Source organism: Marmota monax, unplaced genomic scaffold (genome assembly GCF_021218885.2).
Source record: "Marmota monax isolate L192 unplaced genomic scaffold, Marmota_monax_Labrador192_F-V1.1 WCK01_AAM20220418_F8-fsc00041, whole genome shotgun sequence".
NCBI classification, from domain to species: Eukaryota; Metazoa; Chordata; class Mammalia; order Rodentia; family Sciuridae; genus Marmota; species Marmota monax.
This window is the reverse complement of record NW_026695238.1, coordinates 14,903,093-14,923,168: the sequence shown is the minus strand read 5'-3', so window position 1 is coordinate 14,923,168 and position 20,076 is coordinate 14,903,093. Positions and strand designations below refer to the sequence as shown.

The 20,076-nt window shown below is 35.4% G+C and overlaps 1 protein-coding gene across 5 annotated transcripts in view; it reads right to left on the bottom strand.

Moving 5' to 3' along the window:
* Gigyf2 (GRB10 interacting GYF protein 2) overlaps positions 1-20,076 on the bottom strand; it is a 135,664-nt gene that overhangs the window by 95,365 nt on the left and 20,223 nt on the right. For 4 of the 5 annotated variants that reach the window (XM_046439577.2, XM_058577480.1, XM_058577478.1 and 1 more), the window contains 2 exons: positions 9,831-9,913; positions 724-853 (listed from right to left, as the gene is read on the bottom strand). In XM_046439577.2, coding sequence (XP_046295533.1) covers positions 724-853; positions 9,831-9,871 — 171 coding nt within the window. In that variant the 5' untranslated portion in view covers positions 9,872-9,913. Of the gene's footprint in view, positions 1-723; positions 854-9,830; positions 9,914-10,338; positions 10,410-20,076 lie in introns of all 5 variants that reach the window. The other variant, XM_058577479.1, reaches the window with a different exon arrangement.

Genomic DNA, 20,076 nt, shown 5'->3' with positions numbered 1-20,076 from the left:
AATCTCCATCCATTAATGCAGGAAAAATAAAGCATACTGGAAAAACAGAATAGTATTTCTCTCAGTATTATTACACTGTTTCAGTTTAATCATTTAGAAGTGACAGAAATACATCTTAAGATTTTTCTCGGGGCTGGGGATGTGGCTCAAGTGGTAGCGCGCTCGCATGGCATGCGTGCGGCCCGGGTTCGATCCTCAGCACCACATACAAACAAAGATGTTGTGTCCGCCAAGAAGTAAAAAATAAATATTGAAATTCTCTCTTTAAAAAAAAAAAAAAAAAAAAAAAAAAAGATTTTTCTCCACTAAAAACTATATTTAACTCAGACAGGGAAAGGATAGAAAAGCTACCCCTCCTCTTGTTCCTGGCTTCTAACTGGAAAGGATAAGAGGTGTAATACAGATAAGGGAGAAATTCTTCATTTCTCAGCCATCAAACTGGGACAAAAATTGAGAAAAAAGGGAAGTTAAGAAGAAATTAGCTAGAGAAGACATAGTGCTACTGCTATCTCTTGCTGTATGCTCCTATAAGGACACTGAAACATGATCTTCTCTAAAAAGAAGAGAATAGCCTCTGTTAACACTGTCCGTTTCAATGCAGGAAAAGGTAAGGTGGAGGAAAAAAATACAGGTCAATACATGGACAGAATAAATATTTTTCATATATCAATATATCACTACACAAGTCTCATTCACAATTTTAAATTCTTCCTACTTTCTTACCTTGTTGTCTTTAAGAAAAAGTGCTAACATTTCTTCTCTGCCATAGCGGTAATCTGCTAATTTATACTTCGGCAATGCTGGAGAAAGAGGAGGGGATGTAATACTCCCACCACTGGATAGAGCTCGGAGCCTAGAATAGGAAAAACAAAATACAAAATGAAGTGGCAAATATTCTGGCACTGTTGAGTTTGTACTCTATATAATACACTGCAAGGAAATTCATTTTAGTTCCTGAGAAGAATAAAAATAAACCTTATTATCTCGAGGTACCAAAGATTTGACCTTGACTACAACTTGCTATCACAGCACAGAGAGAGCAATTCAATAAGAGGTAATTAACTAGGCAAACCCATGGCAATGCCCTAACTTAAAAGGTGTCACAATATGTTCCTAAGAAGCCTGGGAGTTAGGAAGGGGATATTTTACCAAATTATAAAAAAGTGAGGTGCCACTTTCCCACTAGATTCATAAAATAAGTCTTAGCAATACCAGGTATTGGTAGGGATGTAAAACAATGAAAAGTCTCAAGCAGTGCTGAAGGAGATCACTGAAACAAGCAATCATTCATAATCACTAATTATTTAAAAGCTGTTAATAACAGCTAATTGTTAATAGTTAAAATGTTTAATAAAGCATGTGACATAACAGCAAAATACAAGACTTACAATAAAAATAACTTTTGTATAAAATGTATATATCACATATAGGATTAACTATTTACAGACATACACAATATGGTAAAAGCACAGAAACAAACATGAAATTGACAAAAACAACATTCAGGATAAGGTTATATCTGCAAAGGGAAGGAAAGTATAAAAGGAGCTCTAATTGTACCTTTAATAGCCTATTTTATCAGCTTGGTGACAAGTATATGGAAGCTTGTTATAATTGTATATACCTGTGATATTTCATAATATATTTTAATAAAGGCAATTAATGTATTTATTGCTAAAAATAAAAAACAAAAATGTGCTCCAAGCTGACACTGCCTCTAAGGAACAGAAATGGGGAAGAAAGAACCATTTTGATTTTTAATAATATTTTTATGAAAGAAAAACCTCAGCAAAAAAAATGGCAGAAGTCAGATCCCACTGCAGCACTGTGTCAAAGAGCATGTGGGAAAACTAATATTAGAAGCAAAGATCTATAAACGTGATAGATGCCAAGGGGAAAAAGAACCAAAGTACTTTAAGTGGGTTTGCTAAAGAAGAAATCCAACAAAAGCAATAAAAGTCATACCTCAAATTGTTAAGTTCTATTCACAAAAGCAAAAGAAGGGAGCGATCTACTAAATTATAACATATTAGAAGCCCGTATGAAAGCCAGGTAAAAGCACAGTAAATATTTGCATAGTATTTAAAAGTGGCAAGAAAAAACATATGCATACTAAACATAAAAATGTATTTCCACATAGAAAGTAGTACAAAAAAAGAGTGAGACTATAGGGGTTTTTTCCAATGTTTCTATTTTCTCATTCTACCTTTTTAAAAAACCTTGATACCACTTTGAAGTAAACCTTTGGATTATCACTTCTTCTTCTCATATTTTAGAATCTCTTAAAAATAGGGACTTCTTTTAGAAGTCTGGTTTTCCTGATTTGACCCATGATGTCCTCTGCATTTCATGTAAATTGGCAGCTGGGTATAGAGACTTAAAATGTGGGTTCTACTTTTTTTGGCAATATTTCATATGTAGTGGTTTATGATTACATTAGGAGACATACAGTGCCTGGTTGTTTTTGTGATGCTAAGTCATTCAGAATCAATGCATGGATTCCTAATTTCACCAAGGTTGTTGCAAAGTGATTTTTTCTATAATTCCTTCTTTATTTGATGGACTACTTTTGCAAAGAGAAGCTTCCCTCTTATACTATTTGGCCTAGTTACCCAATGGCATAGTTTATACAGGGAAGGAAGGAAAATCCACCTTGACTGTTTCATTTAAACTTTTAGTTTTCAAAATAATGGCTTGGTTTACTAGTATCCTTCAACACTAACAAAATACTTTTTATTAAGCTGCAATTACTCTTAACAATGTCCAAATTGTCTCATCTTTGACCAGTGGGCAACTCTAATCTTATTCCTGGGTCCTTCTGACATAATTCTATTAATCTGTAACAGTGTTTGCTCTGATATGTCAAAATCTTCTGACTTATATTATCTTGCCTCAGAACTGGGATCATCCATTTCTTCAAGGAGCCAGGACTATCTCTAATTAATAAACAGGCCACTATCTGGCTACTAGGAATGCTCATTACTACTTGATTGGTCTTTGTTTCCTCTGAAATTATTTTTGGGCTTAGAGATTATTTAGTACAACCCCCATAAGACAGGTTAAACAACCAGTAAGAAAACAACATGACCCAAAAGAGCCATCCAACCACTGCTGAAGAACCTTCCAGGAAACAGCTCTCAATACAGCTCCATAAAGTTGGGCTATACCCTAAAAAAGTAAAAGTAACATCCCCTGAAAACTGAAGCTGGGAATTTTATACATAATTAGCTCATTTGATCTAATTTTTAAGTTTCATAACCTCAAAATAACAGATAAGAAAAATGAAGCTGAGGGGTTAAACTTCTAGCACATAGTCACAGTCAGCAGAACAAAGATCAAGCCTAGGTTTTTATGGCAAATAGGGCATGATCTTTCTAATCATGAGGTCTCTAAAAATGTTTAAAATAGCCACAGTTTATTTACCAATTTTAAAATATACATATATTTTTTACTGGAAATTATTTTAAACTATTTTCCTTATACCAGGCTAACATGCTTCCCCACAACTTCTACCACTGAGGGCACATCTAAGCCCTCTTTCAAGTGAAAATCATTCCAGTCCTGGCAAAGTCGCCATGTCTCACTAGAGACTCCCCCTAGTGGCTTATCATCTCTAATTTCTTCAAATGCTCCTCACAGAAAGGTTTCAATTCCATTTACCACCCTGTCCTGCCAATGGATCCTGGATGCCCTTCCAATGTCCAGGACTGAACAATTCTTGTAAGTACCAGATCTACTGAGAGTAACGTGATTGATAAATCCTCCAGCTGCTGCGGAAAAATTGAGAAAGGTGACAATGAGTCAAATTAAGAGGGTCCCCTGTGTTAGAATAATGACTGTGTTCTGACTCAGTCATCATCAAGTTCTATTCCAAGTCCTCATTCATATACAAATTCTTAGAAAAGCCGAAATATATCTGGGTTACATCCTTCCCTAAAAACCCATCAGCAGTCTTCGTCTCCTCCACACAACCCCCTCATCTAGAAATCTAACACCTCCCTACAAGATTCCCATTTCTAAACTCAGCTAATAGTGGTATTTAATGCAGCATCCCACTTCTAGCCATACATTCTTCATCTCTCCTCTTCATTCCAGAATTATCCCTACTTCCTTACTTCCTTCAAAACCCACTGACAGCTGGCTTCTCTCCCCACTCCACTGGTCTGCAAAGTTCATCAACATTGCCAAAAGTGAAGAAAACTGCCTGCCCTCAAGAACTTCACCTCCTTGTCTGAGAGGTTTTAACACAGGAAACCCTGTCCTATCATAGGCAGTAACTGATAGGTAGCAGTGGCAGGACTCCTAATACCCCCAATACCCCCATATTTGCCCCCATCTACACTTGCTAGTGCTATTCAAACTCCAAACTTCAGTTTTAAAAAGCAATGTGGAATGTCAATATAGATGTGTGAAGGTTTGGGAGTCAAAAAGCTCTCCTGCATAAGTTCATGATTCTTTTAAGTCCAGCTCTGACCTCTCCTGCAGAGGCAGGCTTCATGTTGAACCATAGAGAGCCCATCAGGGTCAACAATGCCCAAACCTTACTCATCAGTTCATTCATCCCAACCTCCATTCCCAGAGGCAGTTAAGAATTCCACCACCCAATCATCACTAAATGAGAGTCTAGAATTCACCCTTTACTCTCCCCTCACAATCTACCATCTCTTATACCTCCTTATACATCTTAACAAATCCTAAATCTCTTAAGTCTTATTTTTTTGTTGTTTGTTTTCTAAATTGAGAATTGAATCCAGGGATGCTAAACCACTGAACCACATCCCCAGCCCATTTTGTTATTTTATTTGGAGACAAGGTCTAGCTAAGTTAATCTACACTAAGTTGCTGAAGCTGGCCTCGAACTTGCAATGCCCCTGCTTCAGTCTCCTGTCTAACAGGTGCGCGCCACAGCATCTGGCTTCTTGATCCAATAACCTCATTCTAATTCATACTTTTATTTTTGAAACACCATCCTAAATTATATAATTAGTCTTATTCCATCCTCCACATTACAAGGGAATTTTATTTCAAAAGCAAATCTGGGGCTGGGATCTTAGCTCAGTGGTAAGAGTGCCTGCCTAGCACGTATGAAGCACTGGGTTTGATCCCCAGCACATTTTTAAAAAAAAGCTAAATGAGCAAAATAAAGGTATTGTGTCCATCTACACCTAAAACTATTTTTTTAAAAAAAGGCAAATCTAAATAAAACTCTCCAATTCTTTATTGGCACACAATAATCAAACAAAACATTGAGATTCTTAGAAGGGTCACCTCCAAGTTCATTTCACTCACATTTCATGTTACAGTAAAAGCAAATATCATGGAGTTCTTTTAAATCTACACTTTCTTGCCACGTTGTCTTTAAACATGCCCTTTCTGCTGTCAAGAATATTTTTCCTGAACTTTTTCACCAATGGAGAAGAGAAGGATTCTAGGGAGAAGATAAGCTCCGTGGGAAGAACAGGGAAGAAAAGAAAGGCATGATAAAGAGAGGCAGAATAAAGAGAGGGAGTTGAGTAGTAGTAGGAGAAAAAGGCAAGAAGCTGAGATCTAGACACAGACACAGAATACAGCAGGTACTTGATAAAGTGTTTTTTATATAAATCCTAGTATTCTCTTCTAAAGTATACGTTTAGATAATATCTAATTTACTACCCTAGTTTACTACTTCTTATACCCTTCTGAAACCTGGGAATATTGACACATTCCATCCTCTAGAACTTCTCCCAATTTTTCAAATTACACAAAGATTCTGAATAGTAAGCTAGCTAGCCATCTCAGGTTTGCATTCTCCCCCAAAAAATAAGAATAAATAAAACCTAAATACTTTCATTCAACAAACATTGCCTACATCTGGTACACTAAGCTAAATAATGGGCCTAGCAAAATTCAGAAACACAGGTCTCTCTTAATAGAATTACTTCTTTCTGAAGCAAAAACGTATAGAAAGAGATCAGCCAAAAAATGGTTAACTATTTTTTTTTTAATCTAAACAAAGTATTCTGGAGCAGAAGAGTACCTCCCTCTTTTTCAAGGTCAAGACCTGGGAAGACATCCTTAAGTCCAATGGAGAGATGAGACAAAAAAAGAAATTCCCTAAAGAAATTCCCTTGGCTCCTCCCCCATTAAACCATGTCTATAATTTCACTCCCTACAATAAAATTATCTAAATTTATCTGGGTAGATTTTTTGATCTTCACAAAATTCTGTAAAACCCAAATAAATCAAGTAAAGTTGTATTTGTTTTATAAATATCTCAAAAGTATACATTTGCAAAGAAAAAATTAATAGGATTCAAATCAATATGTTAGCAAAGGCTCTTTGGGTGGTAGGATGAAGGGCAACTTAAATCTTTTCCTTTTCTTTCTGTAGTATTGTTTCCTCCAGGTTTTCTGAAATGGGTCTTTTTGTTGTGTTATAGGGACCAACAAAAAATTCCCAAAGACCTAAATCAAAGGGATTTAGCATCAAAAAGTTATCAAGATAGTACCAAGTGTTTTGTCAAGGGTGAAGTAAACACACAGGAAATGGGAATTAAATTAATCAACCTGCCCATATATCATTCAAAAACCTTAAAAATGAAACTTGTTGATTTAATAATGCCACTTTCAAGGAATTAATCCAAAAAATGATTAGCAATACAAACAAAACCATTCAAGAAAAAATGTATGTACATATATATCATTTACAATAGGAAAACATTTAAAACAACTTTACTTTCCAATAATTTACGCATTCATTTAACAAAAGTTTATTTAGTACCCAACTATGTGCCAGGCACTGGAGATACAGCAAAGAACAAGCTATACAAAAATCCAGACCAAGTACTTGCCCTCAATGGAGCTCACAGTCTAGTGAGGGTTGAAAATAAGTGCATAAAATATTTGGCATGTTACACTTTGATACAGACCATGAAGAAGCCAGGGAGGAAGGGAGTAGGTTGGTGAGTTGTAGAGATGGGTCAGGAAAGGTCTAAGGTAGCAGCATTTGTTGAAAGGCTTTGAAAAAGTGACTCCTGTTTTATACCTAGAAATGAGCAACTTCTCCATTAAATTTATTACACCCTTTTAAACTGATTGATTCTGATACATCTCTTTACTTCAAATATAATCTAAGACCTAAGGAATTCTGTCTTGGTCCAAGTCTCTCTAAGTCTTCAGAGTGTGATCCATCCCCACCACAGATGTTTACAGATGTTCTCTCATCTTCACAACTGCCCCCCAAGTATGAATAAATCTCTTCATTTTGTGCATGTATTATTAAACATTATATTTTACATTATTCATTAAAAGATGATGACCTTAGTAATGAGATCATCACTAAATGGTTCTGTATGGTTCAGTTACACTGAATCAATGTAATAACTAACCCTTTATTCTTGAGTATTTTGAAAACAGTTCCTTACCTCATGTTTCATAATGAACATGTTACTTGCAGAAAAATATGGCAGCAGTCTCTAGTTACACTGCAGCTTTCTAGCTCACGGCTACTTGAGTTATTTAAGGGATTCATTTATTTCCTTTGCCAAAAGTAATCTTGATAGATGGTACAAATAAAGAATACCTACTCAGACCTCCATTCCTCAGTTCCTGGGCATTTAGGTGACTCAGTGAAGGGTCCTAAATTCTAACGCTTATCGGGTAACAGAGGTAACAATTAGATAAAGCTACTGCTTAAGGATTTAAGGAACTGGCAAATGCCCTCTGCTAAAGCTCACTCAATTCAAAATTTTGTTTAAAACACAAACAAAATTCAAAATACCAATGAAAAGGAAGATGTGTAAGATGCTACTGACAGACTTGGTCAATGACACACTAAAATGACTATTTGGGAACATATGGCGAAGAGCATGAGCGAGCAAATTTTTCTTTTCTTTTATTTATTTTTTTGCCCCCCAACTCCGAATTTTTTTCTATAACAGGCCAGAAAGAAAATTAAGCTCTGCAAATCAGTTGGCTTCTGATATAACTATTCAACCCTGCCCAAGTAGCATAACAGTAGTCAGATAATATGGAAACAAATGGGTACAGCTGTCCTCCAATAAACTTTTATTTACAAAAACTTTATTTACAGTCCCACAGGTCACAATTTGCCAACCCTCATTTTAAGACACTAAGCTAAATATGAAGTAACTCTACATCATCACCAGTTTTGTTCCTCCTTTGTTTCAGTTAAATTTCTAGTGTTACTCTCTTGTTACCTATCAACAGTGATTTTTTTTAAACTTTCTTAAACTACCTAATGATTTTAATCATGTTTTTACAAAGAAAAAGATATGAGGGTATATAAATACAAAAGAAGCAATTACAAATTCTAAATAATAACAGAAGAGCTACACACAAAATAGTTTACAAACTGAACTATATAAATTTAAATTCAGTTGGTAAAAGAAGTTAATGAATTATCAATAAAGATTTAGCTATAAGAATGTTCATTAAAAATACTTTTAGAATATTTAAAAACTGAGAATAGCTTTTATATGCTACATATGGAGGACTAGTTAAATCAATAATAGTACATCCATACAATGCAACTATTTAATAGAATAGAAAATATTTATTGATAAAAAAGATGCTTTGGAATTACTGATTTTTTAAAAGGTTACAAAATTTAATGCACAGCATGATCCCATTTTTGTAAAAATAAATGTACACATATACAAATAAGATACATAAAACCACCTGGAAAAATACACCAAGATATTTTACAGTGGTTACCATGTATGGTAAAATTATGGTGATTATACCTTCTTCTGAATTACTTATAATTTCTAATTTTTCTAGAAACATGACCTAGTAATAAGAAAATTAGTTTTAAAATATAAAATGATAACTGAAAACAGGTACAGTATTAAGTCAACATATTCAAAATAAACTCTCAAAGTATAGGAGTTCCATCAGTTCTCAGGACTTCAAATAGTGATTTCTCCTCAGTCTCCAAATGCTAGCTATAAAGGTTAAGAAAATCTAGGAATCACATATAAAAAGAAATGCATATAACAGGGCAAGTCCTCCAATAAGGAGCTACTACAAGATGTCTGCGTTACTTATCAAACCACCAGCACCTGAACAATAAAGGATGTTTAAGACACTACTCCAATTTATCTATACTTTAGACACTGTGCCTCTGACATTACCAAAAGGGTTGTTCGAGGTATAAATGAAAAAAGTAACTATCATTATTCACGCCACTGAAGAGAGGATCTTCAAGCACCAACTTTTGGGGAAAAGGAAAGGGGGGGGGAAGTCACACTACAATGTGATGGATCTCAAAATTCCATGAGAATTCCATATTCGGAGTCCAAACACATCTGTAAGAGACTCAAAGGTCAATTAATTGTTATTGTGGAAAATGCTAACTCAATCCTAGATGGGCTACTGCTAACAACCAGTATAATTCTGGACTACCTGCCTAGCCCATCGATAAAATAAAATTCAAACAATATTTCCATACAAAACAATTTTTCAAATGCATCTATGAATAGCAATCACACACTATAGCAGAAAACATACACATTAAAATATTACAATTATATAAAATTTAATATGTACCAAAAAAATGTACCTAGACAAGGGCTCGAACAAAACAAACAATTTTCTAGGGTGATGGAGCTGTATAGTTTGAATTTCATTCCCATTACATAGCCAGACCAAGAAAAACATTCCAATTAAGTATAAAATGCAGTCATTTACCAAATATAATTTATTACTAGTTTTCAACTAGGCACATGAAGCAAAGTCTCAAAAACGTGTACATGTACACACCACCCAGTACCTGATCAAATACCTTTCTAGTCATCCAATATCAAACAGGATGAGACTTTGAAAACTCACCATTCAGGCCCAAAGTTCAGTGTCTGCGTCTCCGCTGCCATTCTTCTCCGTATTTTTACAAAGAGTTTTATATGGGGAGAAACCTGTTAAAGAGAAGAATAGCTGCACAAATTAGTCAAGATTAAATGCAGAATTCCAGGTCAGAAAGCACAGCCACGAGTGCTTTGCTTATGTTCCTCTCAAAACAGAATAACAAGAATTACATTTTTTAATTCCTATTTATAACAGTAAAGCAGGCAAAATGAAATGAATAAATCCACCCACAGCACAAGACTAAACTTCCAAGACAGGTAAAAGCAGACTATGCAGGGAACTTGGGACAAATTAAAGGATACTCTCCTTTAGTTTCTATTAGTTCCTTGAGAAGGGTCCCCCATCACCATAAGGGACAATAAAGATTACCAAACTAATTAAGAAGCCTCCTCACCTATCCCACAGCCATCTGCCATACCTTTTCCCCACTATCTACTCAGCACTTTATACCCCAATGATGCTTTAAAAAAATCACCTTGTGGGGGCTGGGATTGTAGCTCAGTGGTTGAGTGCTTGCCTCACGTGAATGAGTCACTGAGTTCGATCCTCGGCACCACATAAAAATAAATAAAATAAAATGTTGTTTCCATCTACAACTAAAAAAATTTTTTTTTAAATCATGTTGGGGGGCAGGGACTATGATTCAGTGGCAGAGCACTTGCCTAGCACATGTGAGGCACTGGGTTTGATCCTTAGCGTATACAAAAATAAGCACATAAAATAAAAGCATGTTGTCCATCTATAACTACAAAAAAAATTTTTTTTAAATCACCTTGGTTCATCAAGTTAAAATAAGCTAATGAATTTCATGAGTAACAATTCAAAAGCAACTGTAAACCAGGCATGGTGGCATGCATCTGTATTTCCAGCTTCTCAGGAGACTGAGGCAAGGAGATCAGGATTTCAAGGCCTTGAATTTAGCAATTTAGCAAGACCCTGTCCAGGCAAAAGGGAATCCCATAATTTTAAGAGATCAAATCTTAGAAAATGGTATAAAAAACTGTAAATATATAATGCACAGTGGCACATTCCTATAATCTTAGTAACTCAGGAGGCTGAAGCAGGAGGATAACAAGTTCAAAGCCAGCCTCAGCAATTTAGTGAAGCCCTAAGCAACTTAGTAAGACTCTGTCTCAAATAAAAATAAATATATAAACAGGGCTGGGGATGTAGCTCAATGGTTAAGCACCCCTGGATTCAATCCCTGGGTACAAAAAAAAAAAAAAGTAAATAGACCATAAAGTAGTCTTAAAATAACATCAAAAAATGGAAAAATGCAGTAAAAAAATTACACATTTTCTTTTACATTTTAACTTCACTGAAGTTAGAATGCATTTTAACTAGAAGTTATGTTATAACTGCCATTAGTTGTATGGCAGTTGTGCCAGTTGTCTGCACACAGGCTTATTTTTAGTTTCAACTGCTGCTTAAAGTCTTCAAAATGTTTACAAGATGATTCTGAAATGAATTAAAACTTATTGTCTATTACAAAGGCAATAAAATAAAACAGCAATGGGATACAGTGAAGTAACTATTCATAATTAGATGAATAATTCCAAGTGCTCCATAGCACATTAAAAAGAAAACAAAACACAGCTGCTCATAGACAACACTGTGCAAACCACATGGTCACATGCAAAAGCCCTGAAGTATTTTAAAGGGTTAAAAATTTACCATGCACAGTGGTAAGCACCTGTAGTCCCACCTCTTAGGAGGCTGAACCAGGAGGATAGCCTGACCCTAGGAATTAGGGGCCAGCCTGGGCAACATAATGAGATACCAATCTCTTCAAAACAAAACAAAACAAACAAACAACAAATAAATAAGATTGAAATCACTGGGCTGGAGATATAGCTCAGTTTGCTGAGCATTTGCCTCGCATGTACAAGGCCGTGGGTTCAATCCCCATCAAACACACACACACACAAAAAAAAAAAAAACCTAAAGCACGTAAAATGCTTTTAAGAGATCACAAACATCAAACCACTAAATTTAAAATTGATAGGAAAATACTGGAGCACTCCCTTAAGAACTGCTGCGTTGTCAATACTTTGAAAGATATGTTACTACGCTGGTGGGGAAAGGAAAAGAAAGGAGGGAGACTTCCATAATGACTAGCTGAAAAGTGATTTATAAGAGTCAGACTTTATGAAAACCTTAGGACCATTTAACCAATTTATTTCACTTTGCTATTATTATATAGGTACAAGTGATATATAATAAAAACCTACATTCATTTTCTAAATAAATCTAACAACTCTTCAAAAATGCAAAACAAATCAAAAAATGAAAAAATTTAGCAATTAAGAAAGGTCTGTTAAGAGTTTACTTGACAGTATAATTTCTAAGTAATGCATAAAACCAACAGCTTCAAAACTGTTTCAACTGAAATTATGGTACATCCCAACTGAAATAATGTAGTAAAATATCCACTGTTCAAACAAGTATCCTGGGGCTGATGTTGTGGCTCAGTAGCAGAGCGCTTGCCTAGCATATGTAAGGCATTGTTTTCAATCCTCAGCACCACATACAAATAAATGAATAAAATGAAGATACATCAATATCTTTAAAAAAAAAAATTAAAGTATCCTGCTTACCAAACTAACGAGCTACTTAACCATAAATAAGCTCAGTATGATTTTTATATAAACCTCCTTAGCCACTAAATAGTGCTATAGAGACTGTATTAAAATTTTTTTATAATGCAAAAAACCTTGAAAAACCATTTTTTCCCACCATTTTAAACCTAGCCAAAGGTTTTAAACTCAAATACCTAAGAGACTTCTGATCACTGGAAAATGGTTCTGAATTTGAAAACCAAGTCAAGGTGTGAACCAGACTGAAATTTATGAAGTGATTAGATTCTGATAAAAAGTCAATATGGGGGCTGGGGTTGTGGGGTTGTGGCTCAATAGTAGAGTGCTTGCCTAGCACATGTGAGGCACTGGGATCAATTCTCAGCACTACATAGAAAAATTAAGATATCATGTCCATCTACAATAACAAATATTTTTTTTAAAAGTCAATGTTTTATTTGTGAAAATATTAAAATAATGCTTTATGATTTTTTTCCTTTTTAACTCACTACAAGGCCACCACATATGGTCACATTTTGCATAAGTAAAAAACTCTGGGGGTGCCATTAACACAAACAATACAAATGAGCCCCTAGAATTGTGTAGTGCACACCTGCCCAACTGCAGGTAACAGTCTTGGACTACAAAAAAAGCCCTGAATTCAGGCAGCAGGTAAGAAACAATGAGCAAGGAAATCCTGTTCCAGTTCACTTTACTATCCAGCCTATAAATCAAATCTTTAGGTACTGTAAAACTACCACAATACACATTAAAAAGCTCAGAAGTTTTTTTAAATGCCTTAAGCTAGGAAGCCAACTACCATTTACAACATTTTCCTAAGAAAATTATTTCCTAGTGTAAATTTCTAAAGAACTCTTAAGAACTTAATAATAAGCCAAGTGATTTAATTATCAAAGACCAACACTGCCCTGAATAGTGCTCTGTTCATTTTCCTTTGTAAATTAAAGCAGAAAACCTAAGAGGTATGACTATTGAAGACATTTAACTTAAGCACTTAGTACCATACTCTGAGCTCCCCATCCAGAATTGTTCCTTCCCAAATAATTTAAATAAACCCAGATTTAATGGATTTAAATCTCACACAATGCCTCTCAATTATTAATTAGGTTGGAATGGAAACTGCACCTTATTTCTAAATACTCTTCTAAAGTAAAAAAACAAAAAAAACAAAAAAAGGAAACATAAATAGTCTTTTTAGGGATGTTAGAAAAGACTTCACCACCTCTCCAAATGTTTTCAGTTCAAACTCCTAAAAGCCTTGTGGTTTTCAGCTCTGGATTTACGAAACTATTCAGGATTGTGAGCCAGAATTCTGGTGCTCCACCACATTATTCTACTTCTTCAGACTGCTATCTCAAGAAATTACTTCCTCCTTTTTCTTTCATGACTAGCACCAGCCTTAATTTCCTTTCTATTACATCATCATTCCCAAATTTCTTCTTTTCCTCTTTTCTTCATGTTCCTCAGAGTATTCATGGTTATTTTAACTATAAACTCTGTTCAGATTCTACCTTGAACTTTTCTGATCTATAGCGGTGCTCCCTATTAACCTTGTGGATAGAACTCTGCCCACAAAATTGTGGAGTGGTAAAGAGGGCATAGGGAGTGGAAAGGTCATTATAACAAAAGCAATGAAAATTCTCCCTTGAATTTCAAAATGGTCCATTGACAGGGGAGGATCCCCACCCCTGTCCTAAATTTCAAATTTTTATTTTATTCTATGACATCACCAACTGATAAAGGTGGTGATGGGTATTTGGGGGTACAAAAAGTCATATGGAATCTCAAAAGAAGTACCCCAAAACCCTTGGAATGCAGAAAACGCCCATGAACTTTTGAATGCAAAACAAGCATGTAATCCCAGCTACTCAAGAGGCTGAGCCAAGAAGATCTCAAGTTGGAGGCCAGCTTGGGCAATTTAGCAAGACCTTCTTTCAAAATAAAAAGGAGGGCTGGTATTGTGGCTCAGAGGTAGAGCCTAGGATTCTCAGTACCACATATAAATAAATAAATAAAATAAAGGTCCATCAACAACTAAAAAATAAAAATAAAAATTTAAAAATGCTCTGAATAAAATTAGATTTCAAAATAAAAAAGACTGAGGTATATATCTCAGTGGCATTCCTAAGTTCAATACCCACTCCCGCAAAAAATAAAGAAAAACATGCATGTGAGCAACCCGGCCCATGTCCTTAGCTTAAGAGGTTGCTTGACTCATGCCATTGCCTGTAAAAAGTAACATGAGAGCAAAACCAGGGAAACTTATCCAAAATTGGATAACTCTGCCCTGACTTCACCTCTAGTCCCACCCCTAGCAACTGTCCCTCTATAAATATTAATACTCCACACCAAGGCACTGCTGTCTCTGCCTCTGAATATGGCCCACAATATTCTTTGAATGTATAGTCCTTGCTTTATCCCAAAGCTTCTCATTCTCAAGATGGCCAGCATTCTCCCTTGAATGATATTTCTTACTTTACTCCAAAAGCCACCTCTCCCTTGAGATAGCACCCATTCTATCATGAATATGTGTCTAGCTAAATAAATCTGTGTCTGACTAGCACATGCTGAAATTCTATTCCATCATATCCCCTGGTCCTGAGGTAGGATCCCCTTTTCTGAGAATTCCTCCAGTGACACCACTGTTTTCAGTTTGTCAGTCAGGCTTCAAATGAAAATCCCTCCTTTCTTCTAGCCCTCATATCCAGTCATTCTGCCACAAATTTGGCTAACTCATAGATTTTTCTTGCATTCTTATTTTGTTATAGTCCAAACCCTTTTAACTCATGTCTGAATTATTACAATAAAATTTCTAATTTGCTTCTTAGACTAAGCCTCAAGGTCAGTTTCCCTAAAACACCATCATGGTCACAACATACATTTCCCTTTATTTATTTTTTTTAATACTTTTTTTTCCTAGTTGTAGTTGGACAATACCTTTATTTTATTTATTTATTTTTATGTTGTGCTGAGGATAGAACCCAGCGCCTCGGATGTGCTAGATGAGCGCTCTACCATTGAGCCACAACCCCAGCCCAACTTCCCTTTATTTTTTACTTATTTATTGAGGTGGGGTGGGGAAAAACCAGGGACTGAACCCAAGGGTGCTTAACCACCAAGCCACATCGTCAGCCCTTTTTATGTTTTGAGACAGGGTCTAAGTTACTGAGGCTGGCTTTGAACTTGGAATCTTCCCACCTCAGCCTCTCAGCTGCTGAGATTATAGGTGTGTGCTACCACACCTGGCTTCATAGTGTGTTTTTAAAGACCTAGGGTAGGACTGGATGTCGTGAGATTCTGTCTCAAAATTAAAAATTAAAAATTAAAAGGGCTGGGGATGTGGCCAGTTGTAAAGCCTCCTGGGTTCAATACCCAATACCAAAAAATATACACATACATACAACATATGATCAAAACTCCTAGTATTTCAGGTTCCTATTATCTGATGACTCTAGCCCACCCAACTCAATCCATTACTATTTAACCACTCATCTAGAAGTCAGAAAAGAACTTCCTATTATCCACTGCATTTAACTTGTTGTTTAGTTGTACTCATGCCATTCCCTTCCCACAGAAATCAACCCACCCTCCCTCAGAATAGTCTTGCAAAACCAAGAATCCATTCAAACTACCTACTCCATAAAATATTTCCCAAAGTAGAAAAAGTACTGCTCCCTCTGGAAAAGAAAAGTCTAAAACAGGATTCAGAAACAGAATAGAATATGTAAGATTTAATACTTGGGGTGAGGAACTTTTCATATCTATATTAAAAAGCCTAAGAAGCAGCAAAAAATAGAAACTAATTTGGAGGGGAAGGACTTTGAGTATGGTTTTGGAAAAAATAAATGTGAAGTGCCTGACAAGACCTCCAAAAGACCTTGAACTCTGGAGTTGAGTTAGGATAGGGAGACACACATATTTGGAAATGAATCCAGAAAGTTACAATAAAAAATTCAATGAGGTTACCCCAAAGCAGAATCAACTAACACAAGGGACAAGATCCAATCATCATGTACAAAATGTACAAAAGAATACAAGAAAGAGAAAGGCATATGGTTAGATACCCAGTTCAAATTTTTTTTCTTTTTTCTTTTTTTTTTTTTTTTTGATACCAGGAATTGAACTCAGGGCACTCAACCACTGAGCCATATCCCCAGGCCTATTTTGTATTTCATTTAGAGACAGGGTCTCACTGAGTTGCTTAGCACCTCACCATTGCTGAGGCTGGCTTTGAAATCACGATTCTCCTGTCTCAGCCTCCCGAGGCACTGGGATTACAGGCATGTGCCACCAGTTCAAACTTTTGACTTAAACTTCTAACTTAAACTCAACTTCACTGACTCCAGATTTCTACTAAAGGGTACCCCAGATATACTGCTCTCACTGTACCTTTAACACTATACCTACAACACAACACATATTAACCTCCAAAAAGTTAATGATCACTATGTTAACAGCCTAGAAAGTGTCCCTCCATGTTTCTATTCACATTCAAACATGCATTCACATATATGTGGTAGGGCAATTAGCTATCTGCTTATATAAAACTAGAATCATACCACCTACTTTTTTCAGAAGCATGCATTTCTCTCAGTAAACAGATACAGAATTAAGCCATGTATTTTTAAAGCTATATGAAGTTCCACAGAAATAGATAATTTCCAATTTCTTGCCTTTATTAACAATGCTATAATAAACAATCTTTTATACTTATGCTTTCACTATTGGAAAGATTTCCAAAACTCATGGTTTACTCAAAATAATACACAAGTATGATTTCTTTGGAGAAAATCATTCAAAGGTCACAACAGTGAATTCAACATAATACACACTGTTCATTTAATACAGTACTTTAAGTTTCATATTGTTATTCTTGTGGTGGAATTTTTGGGGGGGATGGGCAGTACTGGAGATGAAACCCAGGGCTTCACACATACAAGGCAATCCTGAGCTATACTTCTTAGCCTCATACTGCTATTTTTATTTAACTTTTCATTTAACAAACTGCTAGGTTTTAAGATTTTTTTTAAAGATAGGAACTCCATACTATACTAGTGTTTTGATTCATTCAGAATGATAACAGTAGTTACATATAGTAACCATTAAAATATATGCTAAAGGGGCTGGGGATGTGGCTCAAGCGGTAGCGCGCTCGCCTGGCATGCGTGCAGCCTGGGTTCGATCCTCAGTACCACATACAAACAAAGATGTTGTGTCCGCCAATAACTAAAAAATAAAATCTTAAAATTCTCTTTCAATCTCTCTCCTCTCTCTCTAAAAAAAAAAAAAAATCTATTCTTTAAAAATAAATAAATAAATATAAAATATATGCTAAATTGAACACAGCGGAGCAAGCTGTAATCCCAGCTACTCCAGAGACTGAGGAAGGAAGATCCCAAATTTGAGGCCAGCCTGGGCCTCAACTTAGCAAGACCCTGTCTGAAGATGAAAAGCGTTGGAGATGTAGCTCAGTGGTAGAATGCCTCTGCATTTAACCCGGTGTCACTTAAAAAAAAAAAAAAAAAAGTTAAACAAAGTTCAGACCTAGATTACATGAATATACTCTATACTAAAGGTTTAAGGGGAATTAGGGATAGAGATGTAAAGCTTAGTGCCCCATCTGTGAGAGAGCCAAGCTTAATTCTCAATGCCAACAAAAAAAAAAAAAAAAAAAAAGGCAAGGTAGATGGATTATTAAGACAACTTTAGTGTTCAAAAGATTGCTGAAAAAACACATGTGAACAAACTACATGCAAACAAGTCAGTTTTCAAAAGTAAGAAGTCTGGTGCTTCTTAACTTCCTTCCTTGAGTATGAAAATATGCCCAACTGGTCACTGTTCCTTTGAATGGACTAATACATCTTAAAGAATAAAACTTCAAAAAGCTAAAACAAGAAAGATATTTATACTGCAAAATGACATTGGTAGGCTGGAAGGGCCCAGACTTTGAAAATAGTGTCTTGTTTCACTGTTTTTCTCTCTCTCTCTCTCTCTCTCTCTCTCTCTCTTTTTTTTTTTTTAACTAAAGCTATATAAAGCTCGTGGATTAAACAGAATAAATTTCTAAATTTAAAAATGGAAAAAAAAAAAATGACATTGGTATACAAAATTCATTAAATACCTACCAAGTGCCAGTATCTGCTGAGCCCTGAGGACACAGGGGCATTGCACTCAAGGAACAAGAGCTCTCCAGAGGAAAACCAACTCAAGGCCAAGGGAAAAGGGCCAGGAAAGGCTTTAGTGAAAGTGACAGAAGGAACAGGAAATGAAGTCTAAGAACCAGAAGAGCAGAGACTGAGTCCAAGCAATACAAGCAATTCACTTCTATTAACAGCTTACCTAAAACAACAAACTACAGGATCTAGGACTGCAGAGGTCTGCAACAACGGGGAGCCAGGCCTAGAACTTTTCTTGAGCGTGTCTAGGCTGACAATTTATACTGATGTTTACTTAACTGTATGTATTGTGTCACCATATGAACAGTGAGCTTTAACTCTTATATGTTTGGCATTTTAAGACAGTTAAATAAGGACCAATTTATCATTTTACAACTAGGAACTTCCTAAATAGAAGACTAATCTAACAGATCATTTTTAACCTGAAAACATATTAAAATAGAGATTTTTTTTTTCTGAAAAGCATGTATGTTCATGTTCCTAAATACACAACAAAAATTTTTGTGGAAGAATGCATTAAAAAAAAACATAAGTACCTCTGTGAGAGGGACTGTTGGGATGAGTGGCAGAGCACTTGCCTAGCATGTGTGAGGTCCTGGATTGAATCTCCATTATAGCAAGAAGAAAAGAAAAAAGAAAAAAAAAAAAAAAGCTAGAGAGGGGATGGTACAATGGAATGAACAAGATTTGTTTCCTATTAGACAATCTCTTGTACTTTTAGACTTCTTGTCACATATATCTTCAAACAAATTTTAAACTAGTAAAACTCCATCAATATTACTAATAAGGGGCTGGGATTGTAGCTCAGCAGTAGAGCGCTCACCTAGCATGTGTGAGGTCCTGGGTTCGATCCTCAGCACCACATAAAAATAAGTAAATAAAATAAAGGCATTGTGTCCAACTACACCTAAAAAATAAATATTTTTAAAAATATATTACTAATAATAAAACAAAACACCCTGATTTCCTACAGTAAAATTTTATCAGATTTAAATGCTATTAGATAGCAGCAAAAAGAGCAAACTATTTGCAAGATCCTAAATTCTCAAGGATTATTGGAACTCTTATTTTCTTTATATTTTGCATTTTCTGATTTTTCAATAAAGAGCATTGAGAAATAAGACACACTCCCATCTAATTTATTTTTTAAATTCCAAATTATAAAAGGTTGCAAGTCATTACTATTACAGGCCACCTAAAGGGACAGAGGATCCCTGTCCTGACCTCTCTTTCCTAAAAATCTTTACAACTAGGTCCCATTTTTTTTCTACAAAATAACACACTTCACATATAGGAATTTATAAGGTTAGGTTTTCCTATAGAAAAAAAACTATATTTTCTTTGATTCAATATAAAAAATCTAATGAATTCTGGTAACATTTTCTGGTAATCTCTAACCAGATTAATGAACAAGATAAATTTTGGCAATCCCCGGCATCA